General features: G+C 36.2%; 1 protein-coding gene across 2 annotated transcripts in view; it reads right to left on the bottom strand.

Annotated features, from left to right (window-relative positions):
• Cerkl (ceramide kinase like) overlaps positions 1-18,146 on the bottom strand; it is a 108,677-nt gene that overhangs the window by 30,486 nt on the left and 60,045 nt on the right. For both annotated transcript variants that reach the window (XM_015481120.2, XM_048808116.1), the window contains exon 3: positions 5,946-6,077. In XM_015481120.2, the coding sequence (XP_015336606.1) occupies positions 5,946-6,077 (132 nt within the window). The remainder of the gene's footprint in view (positions 1-5,945; positions 6,078-18,146) is intronic.

Consider the following 18,146-nt stretch of genomic DNA (forward strand, 5'->3'; position numbering starts at 1 on the left):
TCATTCTGTATCCAGCAGTGTTACATTATAATTCTCCCACAGCTTATTCAAAATGCTGCTAACATTCACATGAATAAAACCTCTCTATATTAAATTCTAATCAGATGAAAACTATAATAAAGCTGAATATAAAATATTAATATTAATAAAGTTGGAAGGTTAAGTTATCATAAAAGACGTGTGCTGATAATTCATTTATAACCACAGTAAGTAGTTGAAACCTAACAATGGGAAATAATGTCTGACATACACACATTAAAAATAATTAAGGATATTATGAAGAAATATTTATATTGAAAATCAGTTTATCAAGTCTTTCTTGGTCTGGTGATGAATCGGTTTATCAAGTTTACTTTTGGTAACACTATTCAAATCCAATACAAAATTAGCCTAAAATTATGTTATAGTTATATGTCATTTTTTGTTTGGGAACAATTTTAAATAATTTCCTTTGGTCTTACAGGTGATAGCTGACTATATACCATGCAACCTCTTTAAAAATAAGTTTTAAGAGATATTGCATAAGTTAAATAAAATAATTTATCTGGACTAATTTTTTAAAAATCAAAGAAAGCTGACTACAAGAAAATATATTAGCAGAAGGTACAAAATGAAGAGTCTTTGGCCTCAGGGAGTTTACACTCTGGAGATAAACAGTATACACTAGTTATAAAACAAATATATGGAGTAGAAATAAGTGATTATAAAGAAAATAAATGTAGTGCGGAAGAATAATGCATGATTTGGACTACTATTTGAAGTTAAAAGAACAAAAATCTATGTTTAGACAGGCTGTTATGGACTGTTGAATCAGAGAGCTGAATTCAAATCATTCCACACCAAATAAATATAAAGAGTAGATGGCTAGGAAAATAAATTTCAAAAATGTATATATTCTAATCTCTTTTTTTTTTTTTTCAGATCCTTTCCCTTTCCTATTGGCACTCTGGGCTCTTTTTACATGTGGATTTGGAGTCTTCATAATTGACTGGGTTTTTAACACAGTCCCCTACTGGGACCTGTTTTCTTCAGTGTAGGTATTACTCCTACAGGAAGACAGAGGAGAGTTGTGTCTTGAGGTTGACATCAAGTTCTTAAACTGAATTTGAAAATAAAATCAGATGTGATCTGATATGGACATCAGGAAACATTTCTTGTTCTGGAGATAAAATTCTATTGTGGAATAGGATACTGAGATGTCAATGTCTTTTCTGTCCTACAAGTATTTCAAACTCACTTAAGAAGTGAACTCAACATGTCCTCCTTAAGTATACCATTCTTTTTGTGTCCTGTCATCTACCCCCAAGGCAGGAAACAACTCCTCCTTGGTTATCCCTCCTCTCTCTTGAACCACTCCGTGGCCAACACTGTCTTTTAACCATGCTCCCTTCTCCCTCACAGTTGATGCCGTCAGTCTGGGCATTATCAGTTCATGTGTGTACTACAACAGCCTCTTCTCTCTAACTTCTGTCCCACTCTAGTCATAATGGCCTCATTGAACATATTTTAATCAAATCACTCATGGCATAAATGTCACTGATGACTCTTTATATTCCAAATTTTCAAATATTTGAAATATTCCATATTTCAAACTTCCAACTTTCTAACCCACACAAGTGTTAGAAACAGGCTTGGACATATGCACTCACAGTTATTTAAGTTGATAAAGAACAACTTTTCACTCAGAATTCTCTTTCTCTAGCTGGATATGGTGCATGAACACCTACTATGTGTACTTTTATTATGCTGGTCAAAGGAAAAGAAGTAAGTTTCCAGGCCTCTAGCACCTTTTATTTAACTCGGTTTCTTCAGACTGCTTAGCATTCTGCTATGTGTGATCAGGAATGACAAGAGGTATCTCCAAGGAATGAAAGGATTCAAGTACAGTCATTAAGAGCCCGAGAGAAACAACACAAAGAGTCTCAGTGAAAGGGTTAAAGGTTAGAAGCATGATGCTAGAAGGAGAAAGAAGAAGAAAATGAGAGAAAGAAAAGGAGGGTAGGAAGGAAGAGAGGTGAAGAAAAGGGAACACCTCTTAGCCGCTTTCTGGACAATTCTTTCCAAGAGGTAAAATTATCTGAGGCCAGACACTCCCATGGGTACTGAGCTGGCAGAGGTCATGTTTGCAGTCAGAGAAGTGACTTGACCACAATAAGTTCTGTCATCTGTTAATACAGAGTGAAGGAGATGGATGTGCCTGTCAAGAACGAGAGAGATCAAGGGCAGACAGATATCTGTCTTATATTTCAATGACACTTATACAGCAGGTAGGATATAATTATGCTGCAAAAGATAACATTAACTCTAGTAGATGATAGAAGGAGGGGGATGTCAGCTCTCAAGTTCCCCATGGTGTGCAGTGTGCAGTTTACACCTCCAACAAGGGAACATGACTGTAGAGGCAGGTGACTTGCAACACAGTCAGTGCTCCTAATGGACAAGCCAGGTGAATGTGGGCTAAATTAGCCCAGAAAAAAAAAAAAAAAAAAAAAAGAGTACCTTTTAGTAAGTCAGTTCAGAGGAGTGGCTTTTCTACTGCATTCAAAGGCACAGTATATGTGAACACAAGAACATCAAACAAAACTGTCCAGTAACAGTATACTCTGACTTTAACATAGGGTACAAAGTCAAGCTAAATCATAATCCACAAGAAGTGCCACACACCTGCACTCCACTACATGGGGAAGCTGAGCTGTGTGGCCGCTATAGTTTTCTTTACTCTTGGTTTTTTCTGCTGCCTTGACTTATGCACTGTATTGTTCTGTGGATTCTCCTATAGCTCATGACACCTCAGCTGTTATTAGATAAGATACTACATTGGGGATATGGGGTATCGGGGAGGGGGGATCATTTTCACTCGAATATTTCAAAAGACGTCCATCTATATTCAGAAGTATTTAGGGTTTCAGCATAAGTCAAAATAAAAGGAATAAGTATATTTTTATTAATGCGATGAGATTCATTTCAAAAAGAAATTTATGGGAAAAAAAGACTTTTTAATGTATATATCTAGCAGCAATTTTTCTAACCATGCCACCTATTTATATAGTACTATTTCTTTATGAATTAATTACCATACAAAAATTTTTTAATGTTAATTAATATTCCATTTGGATTTACCAGTGCCCCAAAAGGATATGTTAAAACAATGAATATGAAGATATGCATTCTTTTACATTACTTTTCATATGTTTTTCTTTCAAATAAAGTGAATTAAATATTACACAATTTTATGAAAATGAAACTAATAATCTTGCAACCATTATTTCTATAGCATTTTATAATACATAAAGTAGTTCTACCAAATAACATTTTAAGGTAGGAAGACTTAACAAAATAGGAATAATTTTTATGTAAATATTTAGCCAATATTCATGCTAACATGGCTTAATAAGCAAAGGATGCAATTTTATAATTTTGCCTGTAGGAGGAGTGTTAGGCAGCTAATAATTAGACATTCTATATGAATATAAAAATAAATTCTAAATTTCCATTATGCAAAAAATCTAATTTTGTGTTGAACTGAATTTAATGTTTGGCAATACTTTGAAATTTTTAAGGGAGAAAAAAACAGAACATGGTATATTCTCTCCAATACAACTGGTAAGAAGCACATTCCTTTTATTTCCTCTGCCTTGGTTCAGACTTCACATACTGGTTTCCTTTTCTCCCAGAGCTCTTTTCCTTTCTAATCTTTATTCTGCTAGTGGAGTCATCATTGGCAAACCTGATTACAACTCTGTGATTAAAGACACTTGATACCAAATGTGGATGGATGCGTGAACAAACCACCAACTGTAGCACCCCGACCCAGTCACAGTCTGGACTAGCCTCCCATGGGACACATGGTTGGGAATCTTCCCAGGAGCCATCATTTCTTGTGTTTCCCCAGAAGAACCCAAATTCCCTTTAGTCATCAGCAGTCTTTTGGAAAAGTCTACACTTAGTCCCTGCGAGAGTCTTGATAGTTAGAAGAATGAGTGTTCCAGGTTGGGTGCAGATACTATATTAGTTCAACCAACCCTGAAGAAAGACGTGTTAATCCATCTTTAGGATTGAAGCATGTTGGGTCTCCCTCTCTCACGTACACTTACTTCTCCCTATCCTGAGAGGTATGAATAAGAAAAGATCCAATTCACTGGCAGTTATTTTAGGATGGTGGAAAGAACTAGATTTAAGATCAAAACTAGGAAGGTAGAGCAAACTTATAAAACATGTTCTCTCTCTCCCCTGCCTTCCCTTTCTACACTTTTTGCCTCCTTTGTCTCTCAAGAGCTGTCTAGTGAACATGATTTTCTTGAGTTCTCTGATCAAAATTAATATCACCCTGAGATACTATAGTTCTCTCATATATACCACAATTATAATATCTGGTTTTAATTGTCTTTTTGAATCCCTATAAGAGTAACTCAAGAAAGGACATGACAGCTTTATTTCTCTTACATCTTTCAGTGTTTAACACAGAGCAAACATTCAATGAGAGATTTTTTTGTTGTTGTTTTCTGAGATGAAGTCTATGTTGCCCAGGCTGAACTTGAACTCCTGGGTTCAAGTGATCCTCCTGCCTTAGACTTCTGAGCATCTTGACTGTGGACGTGCACCCTCAATGAGAGATTCTTGAACTGTATGTAATATCCATGTCAAATTGTATTTTAGTGATCACATAGAAACATACAAGATAATGTTATTGAGTTAATAATGAGTTTACTCAACTTTTAATACAGTCTCATTCCAGTTGGAATCTTCAAATTTTTCTTTTGTCTAATACCTGAAAATTTTTCAGTAAAAAGGATAGATCTCTGAATTTTCTCTTTTCCTCATATATCATTTCTAAGTGAGCCTCAAATCACAAACACAAAAGGTTAACTTTTATGACAACTTTAATTCAGAAATTTTCCACTCCAGGTTTTCATGACAGTTTCTCTTTAACCTCCATTGAAGCAGATGTTTTCTGGGGTGACTGAACTTCCCCCAAAGTTTGCCCCTTTTCACGAACTTCCTTCTACCCAATCCATCAAGTCACTGGGCTTCACTGACCTTATTTACATCGTGCAACCCATCTCCCTTGGTTACAGCTGAGCACAGCCCTGTCATTCTGAATCCCTTCCCCAGGAACTCAGAATTAGGAGTAGGAGACTCCAATTGTGCTCTGGGCTTATCTCTTGGGAGGTTTATTGTGCAATATTCTTCATCAATAAAAAATTATTGCAAATTTCAATTGTGTTAATGAAGCTACACAGAAATAAAGCTAGAAAAAATTGTGATTCTTGATAGTATCAAACACTTATTCTCAGGCTCCAGTGGTAGGAAAAATTCGAGTCTTAAGGAAACAAAAGAATTTGGTCATCACCTATAAAAACTCGAAGAGTATTACTAATCTCCTTTCTATTAATTTTAACATTAGAAAATTTCTATTTCCCTTAGTATAAAGCTAAGAGAACATTCTTATTTTAGACAATGAATTTAAGCTTCTGGTTTCTCCAAGTTTGACTAAAACCAGCAACTACTTGCTTAGTTTTGACCTAACCAGCAGGGGTCAGAGTCAGAACAAAAACAACCTACCGAAAGATTCCATGGAAAGACATCAGCTATAGAAGGGAGCAAAAATCAATTGCTTGCCAAACTGCAGAAATCATGTATAAATAGTAAACGTCTCATTGAAGACAACAAAAAGTATACAGTTTTCTTTAAAATCAATCCTAATAATTGTTGGAAGGCTGGAAACATTCTAAAGAGAAGACATTGATATCTTAATAAAAATAGCTCAATAAGTAAGGAAACATAACCACTTATACTTCTGGAACTGACCAATGTTATAGGAACAACTTCAAAAGCTTTAGATATTACAAACAGCTCTGCAAGTTTGGATTAAAAACAAATTCAGATTATGTGGCTTTCATAAGTGAGATTTTCAATGATAAAATTCCACAATGACAGTGACTCACTTGTGACATCAGTCTTTATCCCTGCAAGCTTTAGCAGAGGTTCCACCTTCTCATAATAGACCTGGGTAGCTTCTTTTTTGTGACTTTGGGGGTTAAGGAGTATTTTTAATGATTTTGGCCTGTTTGAAAAACCTGAGAAGAAAAAGATAAAGTTAGATTGTCAACAATGTTTCCTTCCATTTAAAATGACAATGTTAAAGTCCATTAGAATGTTATACACATATCTAAATGGTATTTGCTATTTTTATTCAAAATGCTTATAAGTGTATTCCTGGATATGACTATCTTCAAACATTTATGTTTTCCTAATAACAAAGTAGGTTTATTTCTCTTGAAATGCATCATGAGATATCACAAAGTACTTAATCTATGAAGGAAGGTGTAAGTAAATGCAACTCTGTGAACATTAGGCAATGTTTATGTACATTTACCAAATCACAGATATCAAATGTTAGCATTTTTTTCCTGGAGAAAAGTGATGAACTGTAACAAAGAGAAAGGTACATCTCCTCTCCTTAGATAAATATGCTCATTATTGGAATTGGGTAGCCCTGGTGACCCCAGGGCTACCAACGTCTGACCTACTGATGGGCCCCAGGCAGAGCAGGGTGAGCAGAGATGGGACATGGTTGGCACCCACAGCACTGCATACTGGTAGCTAAAAGGAGGGGTTTAGGTCAGAGTTCAAGCCCAAAAAGCAGCCAAGGGAGGAAAAAAAATCTTCTCCAGGGAATTGGGAAAGCGGGGAGTCGCTGATGGTGCTGCCTCACAGTTGGGGCTGAGATTTGATACTACAATTTTCTGGGCTTGCAAGATGCTTATCACTGAGAACCCAGTTGGAGCAGGTGCAAAGCAAATTTTCTGTTGTTAGGAAGGGGCAGGAGCCAAAAGAAAGCTGACAACCGTTTCTTTGATGGTAAGCTGTTCTCAGAGGGCCATGATTCAAGGCTGCAAAAGCAGTTATTAACATCCGGTTTTAATAAAGAGAAGGGAAAAAATATCTATCACAAATGCAAAGTTAGTGCTTCCTACCTCAAGTAGAATAATATTTTATTAGTTATATTTGATAAAATAAAAATCTTTTGACAGCACATATTGTTTTGAGTTTAGGGAGCATTTGAGAGGAAAAACTAGATAGAGCTATGCTGAACTTCTTAAACATTTCCATAAAACTGCCCAGGGCCTCTACTGTGATAGGAAGCCTCTGTCAGGCTTCCATTCACCTAGGCTGAAAACCTCAAAACCACTCTCACTTTCTTTTCCAAGTTCCTGCATTCGAATGAGTGCTCAGATTCACAGGGAACTACTTGCTTTCATGCCTTCTGCACTTTCTCACTGCCATCCTCTAGTTCAGGGGTCACAGCACGGGCACCCTGGCTATTCTCCCCTCGCTGCATCCTTCAGCATCACAGCTCTGATCAGGGCCTCACAGGGCAAAAGCTGACACAGCTCATCACAGCCTGCAGAGCACACCAAACCCTTAAAACAGTCCTTTGAGTCCTCTTTTCCCCAATCCCAACCTTTCTCTTTTCCTTTCTCTCTCAGGCATATTCAAAAAACACTGAGCATCCATGCTGGGGAGATGGGGAAGGTGATTAAGACCTGGTTCACACTTCAGAGGAAGAAGACATATCCACAAATGCAAACAGCTCAAGACAGTATTGACTGCTAACAGAACGGCATGCGTACGGTGGGCCTGTGTGAGAGCAAGATTCACAGTTCTCATTAGGCATCTGGAAAAGGTTTCCAGAAGAAAGGAGTATTGAGTGGGGCTTTGGCTCATGCAGTTTCTACAGCCTAGAATTCCTTCCTTTATTACCTTTCATCCCACTCCTCAGCAAAAGGGAAAAGGTAGAAATTCTAGGCAATGAGACTGGCCTGAGCAAATGCATGAAGTTAAGTTAATCTAAAGGGTTTCTATGTTTCATTTTAATTTCCTTATCATGGTCCAGACCCACTGTATTTTTCATCAAATACCAAGTCTACTAGGCCTTCCCTTAGATGTTACCCTTTCCATTCTACCCCATTCCTATTTTTAATCAAAATCTTTCAAAGCTTGTTCCAAATGCCACTTCCTCACTGAAGCCTCTACTAATCAACAACTGAATTCAGTCCTCTCGGTTCTTGGCTCCCAAGAACTATTTCTTATATCATGTGGAGTTACACTGGTCATGTATTCATTTGTGAACACATGAAAGTAATTTCCAATTCATTTTACTGCCTTTCCTATTCCCGTTTCCCCTCCCTCCCCTTTATTCCACTTCAGACATTGAATTTCTTGACCACCCAATTCCACGAGTAACTCTCACATCAAACAAATAAAGGGCAAAAATGGAAAAGCTGCTTTGTAGAATAATTAGTAATATGCAATACATTGTAAAGGAAGAGAAAAATCACTATTTTAAGTCATTAGAGTAATAACCAATTGAGACAGGAAGCAAGTAATGGATGCTAAAACCATCCTGTGATGATCATTTGGGACAAAATATTTATGTATTACTCTTAAACTGTGTCCCTTGTCATTAGTTGTTATTCTCTTTAAAGAAAACTAAAGAGAGTTTATCATTGCACTGATAAATAAATGCAATGTATGATTCTAGACAAGGTTAAAAAAATTGTTGTCAAGATAATATTGTCGGGCTGGGGATGTGGCTCAAGCGGTAGCTCGCTCGCCTGGCATGCAGGGGGTGCTGGGTTCGATCCTTAGCACCACATACAAATAAAATAAAGAAGTTGTGTCCACCGAAAACTAAAAACTAAATATTAAAAATCTCTCTCTCTCTCTCTCTCTCTCTCTCTCTCTCTCTCTAAAAAAAAGAAGATAATATTGTCATCCTATAATAAAGAGGAACTAAGCAGATAAATCCAGAATTGCTTTTATTAAGATGACAGGGAAGAGAAACTTACTCTAACCCCCGCCACCAAGGATCAGATAAAATATCCAGATGACATTTGTTTTACCCAGAAAATTTGTCAGAATACTTTACTTCATTTCTCAAGCAAAAGTAGTCCTAGTAAGGATTGTTGTTATCATAAAAACAAACTATATTTATCCTTTCTATATTCATTCATTTATCCATTCACAAATAACTACATGCCTGCTACATACCACACAGGAGCCCAGGAACTGAGCCCAATCAGTTGAACCAGAAAAGCCTCTGTCTTTATGAAGCTTCCATTGTAACAGTAAGAAACAGAAACAAATCAGAATTTAGAGCATGTCAGGTGGTCATAATTTCTAAGGACGAAAAATGAAGAAAGGAAAGGAGGAAGGCAAACATAAAAGGGACTTTCTGTCCGGGAAAGGTCAGATCACCCAGAATTTGGAGGCATTTCCAAGGACTTGGTTTTTTGTTGGGTAGGAAGAGAAGCATGGTGAATTTTGAGCAATGTAGCAACATAGCCTTGGGTGTTCAAAGGACCCCTCTGGCTGCTGTGTGGGAATTAGACACAACAGAATCAAGTATCACAAAGTGAGAAGAGTTGTGTCATTCCAGTTGGCAGATACTGCTCTTGGCCTGGAATTGGTGCAGTGGCAGTTTCAAGAATAATAAAGAACCTGGAGCTGACTGGTTTCGTTGACCCTTTCAATATGGTATTTGAAAGAGAAGTGTCAAGAAGTAGTCAGATAGTGGCTGGATTAGGGGAAACTGAGGACATAAGATGAGTAAGACCTAGTAACAAAGCAGCGGGATCCTTAAATTGTAGTATCGGTGGGGTTGAAGGATTTCAAGAATTGAGGGAGTAGATCAGGGATCTAGGAAGACCAAAGAAAGGCAGCAGGGATGGGGAGGATACTTGAAATTGAGACACACAGAAAGAGATTGGTACTGACAATAAGACCTGATGGGCTGGCACATTCATCAGAATTGCCTTGGATTCTGAGCCTCAGTCTCAGAGTTTGGGGCTCAGTAGCCTGAGGTGGGGCCTATTTACAACAGATGGCAGATGATGCTGGTCATGTTGGTCTGGGGGTTACACTTTAAGAACCAGTACTTTGGGAGTATGGTCATAAGAGAAGGGGGGCTAAACTAAAATGCAAGTTAGGATCTCTGACAGAAACCAGAATATCAACTGAACATTTACAAAAACACCTAAGATTCTAACAAGTAGTGTTAGAGTGATGGTGAGACGGGCTTAGGTCTTCAAGGAGTAAAAGGAAGGATCTAGTAGTCTGTATAGGGCTGCACAAGTAGCACTAAATGGAGGTGTCCAATGGATTGAGCATCAATGTGGAGAATTTTTAAGGGATAAAGGAGAGAAAATGCCATATTTTACTTCATAATTGTGACCATGGTACTGCACATCCATGAATCTGCTGTGCATCCCAATCTTACATCAAAGAATGTTTAGTAATAAAGGTTTTTAATAATGGCATAATTTTTAAAAATTTCACATAATGATTACATCCTACTTTTTGCAAGAAAAAAAATTGGCATAAAATATACAATGATGATGGGGTGAAATATAGGTGGCCCCCAAACAGCAGATAAATAGAAGGAAGATGTCAGCAGCACCTTGAGGACCAGTGTTAGAAAGGTATGGCACAGAAAACAGCCAGCACTTGAGATGAGAAGCTATGAGCCCTTGGCAGACCTGGGTTTCTCTATTAAAGCAAGAAAGCAGTGTTAATATTTGGGAAAGTGGTTGAAAACATAGATTTTGCTAATAATGGATCATTCATTCAGAGGGTAAAGTAAAATGGTGTTTGCAGCTGAAGACAGCAGGGGATGATGTCAGCTGAGCCTTAGGGGAATTGGGAACCAGGTGATAAAGAGACTTTGGCGGTGATATGGTGTGCAGGGAATAAGAGTGGTTTGTAGTAGTTAATATTGGAGAGGGTGGGGGAGGATGGGATCTTGCCCCAGGCACATAGAGCTCTAAGAACTTGTCTTACACCTGGGGAAGGAGCATATTACCCAGAGCTGGAGGATTTTCAAAGACAGTTCCCTTCTCAGCCTGGGCAATGTCTGAATTTGAAGTCAGATCGGTATGAGGTCCTAGGTTTCCCTCAAATTTCACCAGGTGACCTTTAGTGCAAATGTTCTGTATCTGAGAACCACATGCTTGGCTGTTTGCTATGCAGGTTAAAGCATAAACAAGTTACAGAACCCCAAATCTCCTTAATCAGCCCATTCTCTGATACCCAGTTTCCTTCACAGAAACAACCAATGACGATACTATGTAACTTCTTCCAGAAATATTCTACACATATACCAACATGCATACATATATTCTGTTTTTTCACACAGCCACATCTCTATATATTATTCTATTTTCTGCTTCTTTCTTTTACAAAGCAATATCATAAAGGATGTAAATCTATTGAAATGGGCCTTCAGTAAGGAAGGGTAAAGAGGGTAGAGATGACAGAACATGGTGGATGGGGAATGCAAATCCATACCTAGATTAAGAAGTCATAACAGCAAGAACAAACCACCGACCTTCCATAATAGAGAGGACCCAATGCAATCAGCCTGCCACCAAGCGACTGGCTGGTTACCTTGGACTGGGTTGTCATATCCAGGACTCAAGTTTGATCTGTTTGTGGGTAAACATAGTAATCCAATCAATCCTGGTGAGCAGAAACACTTATTGTGAAAACCACATATTTCTTCTATCCCTTCACCAGTGCCACTTTGTTCACTGTGCAACCCCCCCCCCCCCGCCGCCAGGGATGCTCTGCAATGACACTAGCTGACATTTTTACAATGTGATATCTTGTGAATTCCTTCCTCTGAATGAAATCTCCTTGGTAATCTTTTACATAAAATATACATCTCCTCATAGTCTATTATTTTCTGCAAAAAGTATATTTTCTACCTCTATATCCTTGTCACCAACCTTTTTCTTCCAAGATCCTGACTGGCCAAGCTCTTAACCACTATCCAGACATCAACATACATCAAACCTTCTGCCCATTACTCCTTGACAACTATCATCAACTGTGTGAAGTCCTGCCCCACAGAAAGATTTCCTTTCCCTATTTTTTAGGAATATTCTTGAGTAGGAATGTAATGTTTCAGTAGCTCATTTTTGGTTTTTTATGGAGAACTGTCTCTAACCTAGGTCCCTTTTGTTTCCTTCAGAAGACTGGTAATAGGACGTTTCCATGAGACTGTGTATATGGGGTAAAGACAAAGTAAAACCACAATGATTATAGGCTACCAGTATATTTGATGTATTATTCGCTCTCATTTTTATTACCTGCATGAAACTCTCCTCTACCTAAAATAGCCAGAACATTTTATGTTCTATTCAACTGAAATCTGACCAACTCATACGAATAATGGACATCTTAAACTTAACATATTCAAAAGTGAAATTCTGATTTTTCTCATTAAACCTGACCTCTCTTATCCAAAGTCACTCAATGATAACTTCTTACCTTCCACTTGTTCCAGTCAGAAACATTGGTTCCTTACCTTAAAAATAATAATTAAAGCTAACAAATTAAGCAGTTATCCTTTTTTTCTAATATGTATCTGGATAGCCAAATAGCCCCAGTTGCAGAAGCCACATGCTTTTTTCATAGAAAATATCACTAATTTAGATGAAAAAAATCGAACCAGAAATCTCCATATTGTAGCCCCTAATTAGATAGTTATTTCAGGCAAAGATAATCAATGAATCTTAAAACCATTAACTGAGGAATATTTATTGAGAACTAGATACTCTGTGAATCCTAAGTACTGCTCGATAGCTACTAGTTTTAAATGTAAACATTACAATGGAAGGATCAATTTTCGGAATCAGGAATCAATTTTAGTCTCATTAATAATGGGATACTTACCATTATGTGTCACTTGACACGATGAAAAATGAAGTACACAGTACTACTTATGATGTATTCTATCACAAAATATCCCACATGAATCTTATTAAGGCTTTAGGTTGAAAATTCAGTTTGTAGGAAATACAGGAAATAGAACAAGTTAAATGATACCATAAATAAGTAATCAGATAGTGATACAGAAGTACTGCTTTAAGTATGGTGTTCAGAATGACAACCCAGCATCACCCAGCACCTCCTTAGAAAAAGCTATGCTGCACACAATGAATTGGACTTTCAGATTGGGGAGCAGCAGTTCATGTTTAAATAAGATTTCCAAGTGACCTTCGCGTACACTAAGGCATGCATAACAATCTGGTCTCTTCTGTAAGTCAATGTCAGAATAAGACAAATGAGGAAGGAAATGTTGTAATGTTGTAGTTTAAGCGTATTCAATTAAATGATTCCTTTAGTTGGTACAAATTAGTTCTAAAAGACATTATAGAAACCCTAGGAGATTTGAGTATGAACCAGGGATTAGATGATAGGCAATTTTTGTTCATTCATTTGGTAGGATAATGATAGTTATTTGTAAAATGTTTTTAAAGAAGCATATTGAAATATTTCTGGAAGAAGTGTCTCCAATTTACTTTTGAACACTGACATAATGTATAAAGCAAATATGAAAAAAATTATGTTAAGACCTATAGAATCAAGGTGACAAATATAGGTACCTATTATAACATTATGCATTTTCTATGTTTGACATTTTTCATTACAAAACAAAAAATATCTTGACACTGTCCTTGACTTTTTTGCTCTTAGCAGCCTCCATATGAGTAAATGCAGCTGATTGTATCTTTAAAAACCAATGCAGAATCTAGCCACTTCTCACCAACCTCTCCTACTCCCATCATGATTTAAACCACCATTTCTTACCTGGATTATTCCAGTTTCCCCTTAACTTCCCTCCTACTTCAATCGTGTCCTTTACTCACTTGTTCTACTCTACACTTAGCAGCCAGAATATCCATTTGAAAATGGACTTATGTTACTCTTCTGTTTAAAACCTCCAAGTGGCTTCCTATTTTTCTCAGAATAAAAGTCAAGAACCAAACAAAGCTTGCAAGGCCCTTTATGACCTACTCTGAGCCATCTCTGTAAGCTCTCTGCCCAGTGCTGACTCCACTCTGAACCTGAACTTCTTGCTCAATTCTATATACTTCCTGTTTACTCTGCTTGGAACATTTTGCCCTCAGATATCCATAGAACTCCCTTTTCCTATTACTCTCAGCTTTCTTCTAAAATTTTGCATTCAGTGAAGACTTCCTTGTCCATTCTGTCCACAATAGCAAATAAATTCACTGCATGGTCTGGTAGTACACGCCATCACTTGACAGATACATTTTATTTGCTCCTCCTTAATTCTTCTAGATCTAGGGCACAGGCTCCTTGCAATCAAGAACTTTATGATTTTGCTCTCTGCCATCTTTACTAGCATAGCATCTCACATATGGTAGATGCCCAATAAATATACATACTAAACTAGTATTATTTTAAAGAATAAAATTTAAAGAAAAAATATGAAACTGCATTGAGAATTGCATTAGAGAAACCAAGAACTAAATGCTGAAAAAACAATTTAGTTCAGAAAGAAGTTTTTATCTTTAAGTCGCCATAATATGAAATAAATCCAAAGTTATAAAGCATTTACATTAATTCCTAAAATTAAAAAAAAGTCTAAGGAAAATAATGAAGAATAAAAGATTTATCAAAAATAGATTTGTGATAGACATCTAAATCCTCTGGAAGAAACATTTAGCATGGAAAAGATAACTACCTTTTTTAGCTACTATGTTAAGCTTTTATGAAAGTAATTTGATCCCTATCTCCTACCTACTGCCTGCATTTACAATCTTAAAGTGAATACAAAACATTATAATTAAGACCTGGCAAAATCTTTTCTAAGTTAAATTTGTAAATGAAATTTAGAGCAGCACTGAAAATATATACTGAGCCTCTTGCTTAGAACTTAAATCAGTTCGCCTTCCAGAAACAAATTATCAGTTACAATAAAACTCAGTCAACCCGAAAACAACAGCATTTAGTCTACAGGACACTAGCTGGTTTTTAAAGCAACCCCAATTTTCTTGTCCTGGTCTAAGACTCAGAGTGTTGTCCTGCACTCAAACTTCCTTAACTCAGAAGAGAAAGGAAAATGCAAAGAAGCAGGTGTCCAAGGGTTGATGGGCCATAGATGAAGCCAAGATAGCCCTCAACACCAGAAAGCACCAGGTGATTCTATAAACCTCTCTCTCATGAAGAGAGCTAAAACCATAAGAAAAGCATTCAGAGAGTTTGAAAACCAGGTCAGGAGGGTTAGAAACAGGAGAAAGTTCTTACAATTTTAAGAAAATGAATTTATAGTTAGCTAAACAAGCACTTTTTTATGAGAAAATTGACATGTACATCCCAGTCCCTGATTGAACAGAAACAGTTCCATGTGATATAGAAATACAGTACACTGTGAGGACTTATATAAAACCATCAGCTGCAAAGAACTTTAAAAATATTTTTAGAATGCAGCAATACCAGCCATCTGATCACCGTGACCTTGGTCTCCTCTCATCCAATTATGACAAACTGTTTAATACAAAAGCTATAGTGAGACACATAAATCCCCAAACTTCTTGAAAAATGCATTTTAAAGTGGCAATGATCATTTATTCATAAGTTTACAACAGTATAATCACCTCCCAAATAGATAATCCAAGATTTAAATACAAGTACGATTCAACATTAATATGCAACTGACTCAGTTCTCAGTCCTTTGGTAACCTCTTGATTCATACTCTGGAGTAGAGACCTTTTTAGCACACCAGTTTGCAATGAACCAGCAAAGTAAAACAGAATGGCCAACTGTTCCTCGGTTAGTAACAAATGTGCTAATATGTACTAGTTTAAACTTGATTTATCAGTGAGTCAATGAACCATGAAGGGTGGGGGTTAATCGGGGTGTTCTCCAAACAAAGGCTCACAGGAGCAGTAGGGACGCCACTCCCAGACTCACATCTGTGCTGTTCTGAGTGCAGCACGAGAGAAATGGCTTGGTGTTCATCAAAGTTAAGAGCCCAGAACCTTGCCACAGCCTTGTGGGCATTCACAACTATTTCACACAGAAAAGCAACTAAGGGTTGCAAAGATAAAACCTGAACACAAGAAAGTCCTCACTTAACCACAACTCTCAGTAGCTATTAATATTAAACTATGCCCTGTTAATGTGTAACAGTGATGGTAAAAGCCTTTCACACATAAGATTTGACAACTTTCCAGAAAAGGTCAGACTTGCAGATATTTTATCTTGGGAAACTTATACTAAAATGCATCAGTTTTGCTTTATTGCCAACAAAAGTTTATGTGTGCTGATCTTTACATGTACAGATGGAAATAATCTTAATGCCACAGCCTACTTAAAATGTAAACAAAACCTTATAACTTCTAAATTCACATTCAGTCTGCCAACGTAAACAAGTCTTCATTTCTAACAGCTAAAACTGACCAAAAAGCAATTAGTAGGAAGAATCACCTGCTACAAAAATAATCACTTCAATACTTCAACATTTAAAAAATAAAGGAGCAAAGACTAGTTTCAGGGAGCAAGAGTGAAAAAGCAGTAGAGAGCAAAGAGAAAATTCCTCCAAACACACCATTCACTTATTTTTATCATTTTAAAAAAATATCATGAATTTTTGCTGCTTTTGGAAGTTGTTATTGAGTAGACATGTTTTAAGTATACCATTTTTCCCAAAACAAAATTCAGAATGAAAAGAAATTTATGCTGCTGGATTTAAGGAGACTTTTCCTCCCTACTCAAAAGTCAACTAGAATAATGAACATTTAAATATGATTAGCTTCACAACAATCTAATTTGATGGCATAATTGTATATTTAATCTCCCACAAACTAGGAAACTATAAAAATATTAGCAATCAATTCCATGAGTATGTTTTAATAATGATTTTATTCAGTAAGAAAGCTTTTTCAACATATCCTCTCAGGATCGTATATAAGTAACAAAACTTTTACAACAGAAGGTTTTAGTTATCTGCAAGACCTGGAGAAAAAAATAAGTCACATTGTTGTTAGCATATCAAGAACACATATGTTCCATCTGAAAAATAAAGATTCTTGGAAAGACTTGTGTACCATAATATATGCTAAAGATTAATTACTGATAATTTTAAGTTAATTGTTCAATTAAAGAGGTGTACATTCTCATATGACAAGTCACACTTGAATGAACATTAATGTATTTTGTGTAATATGTATCAAAATCTACATTGCAGCACTTACTATGATTGAAATAGCATCATCAACAAAGAACCCTAAGCCACAGAAGTACATTTTTAATATTTTGACATTATTACTGTATCTCTAAAATATATTATGTTGCTATTACATTGTTTTCCAGGCTCCATGACGATTTTTAAAACTATTTCATATGAAAGAATATGAATTAACAGGTCATGTTGCCATGTTTTTAAAAGTAGCTTTATATATTTTTGATATTCCACTTCTAAATTATAAATGTACAAAACCACCTTGATTCAAGTGATAGTTTTACATATCCTAAGCATAACATGCAATAGAAATTAGATGTGAATGATTATTTAATAAAGAAAGAAAAAAATGGAACTAAAAAAGAATATACCCTTTTTCATGCACTCATGGTATATTCACAAAATAATTGGTAATTTATTCGGTCATACTAACCACAAGGCAATAAATATAGAAATTAGAGGTGAAAAAGTGGGGAAGGGGAAGGTAATATCCTTGGAATCTTAAACTGGGTGTATGGTGAAATACAAACAAAACCACAGAATTTTTAAGATTTTAATGAAAACTGCTCAGTTTGAAATCTATGAGATACATTTGAAATAAAGATCAGAAGAAAAAAGGTCTTCAATATCTGTGTCAGTGAAAATAAATTTCCAAATACAAAAGCTAGACAAACAACAGCAAAATAAACCCAAACAAAGTAGAAGAACAACATAAAAATGAAAGAAGAAATTAACAACAGGTTTTATATCCTGCCACTTTGCTGAATTCATTTATTAGCTCTAGTAGTTTCTTTGTAGACCCTTTTGGGTCTGCTAGGTATAGAATCATGTCATCTGCAAATAGTGATAATTTAAGTTCTTCTTTTCCAACACGCATAAATCAAAGGCATTCCTGTATATCAGCGACAAATCTTCTAAAATGGAAATGAGGACAACCACTCCATTCACAATATCTTCAAAAAAAATAAAATACTTAGGAATCAACCTAACAAGAGAGGTGAAAGACTTATACAATGAAAACTACAGAACCCTAAAGAGAGAAATAGAAGAAGATCTTAGAAGATGGAAAAATATACCCTGTTCATGAAT

The sequence above is a fragment of the Marmota marmota genome, unplaced genomic scaffold (genome assembly GCF_001458135.2).
Source record: "Marmota marmota marmota unplaced genomic scaffold, marMar, whole genome shotgun sequence".
NCBI classification, from domain to species: domain Eukaryota; kingdom Metazoa; phylum Chordata; class Mammalia; order Rodentia; family Sciuridae; genus Marmota; species Marmota marmota.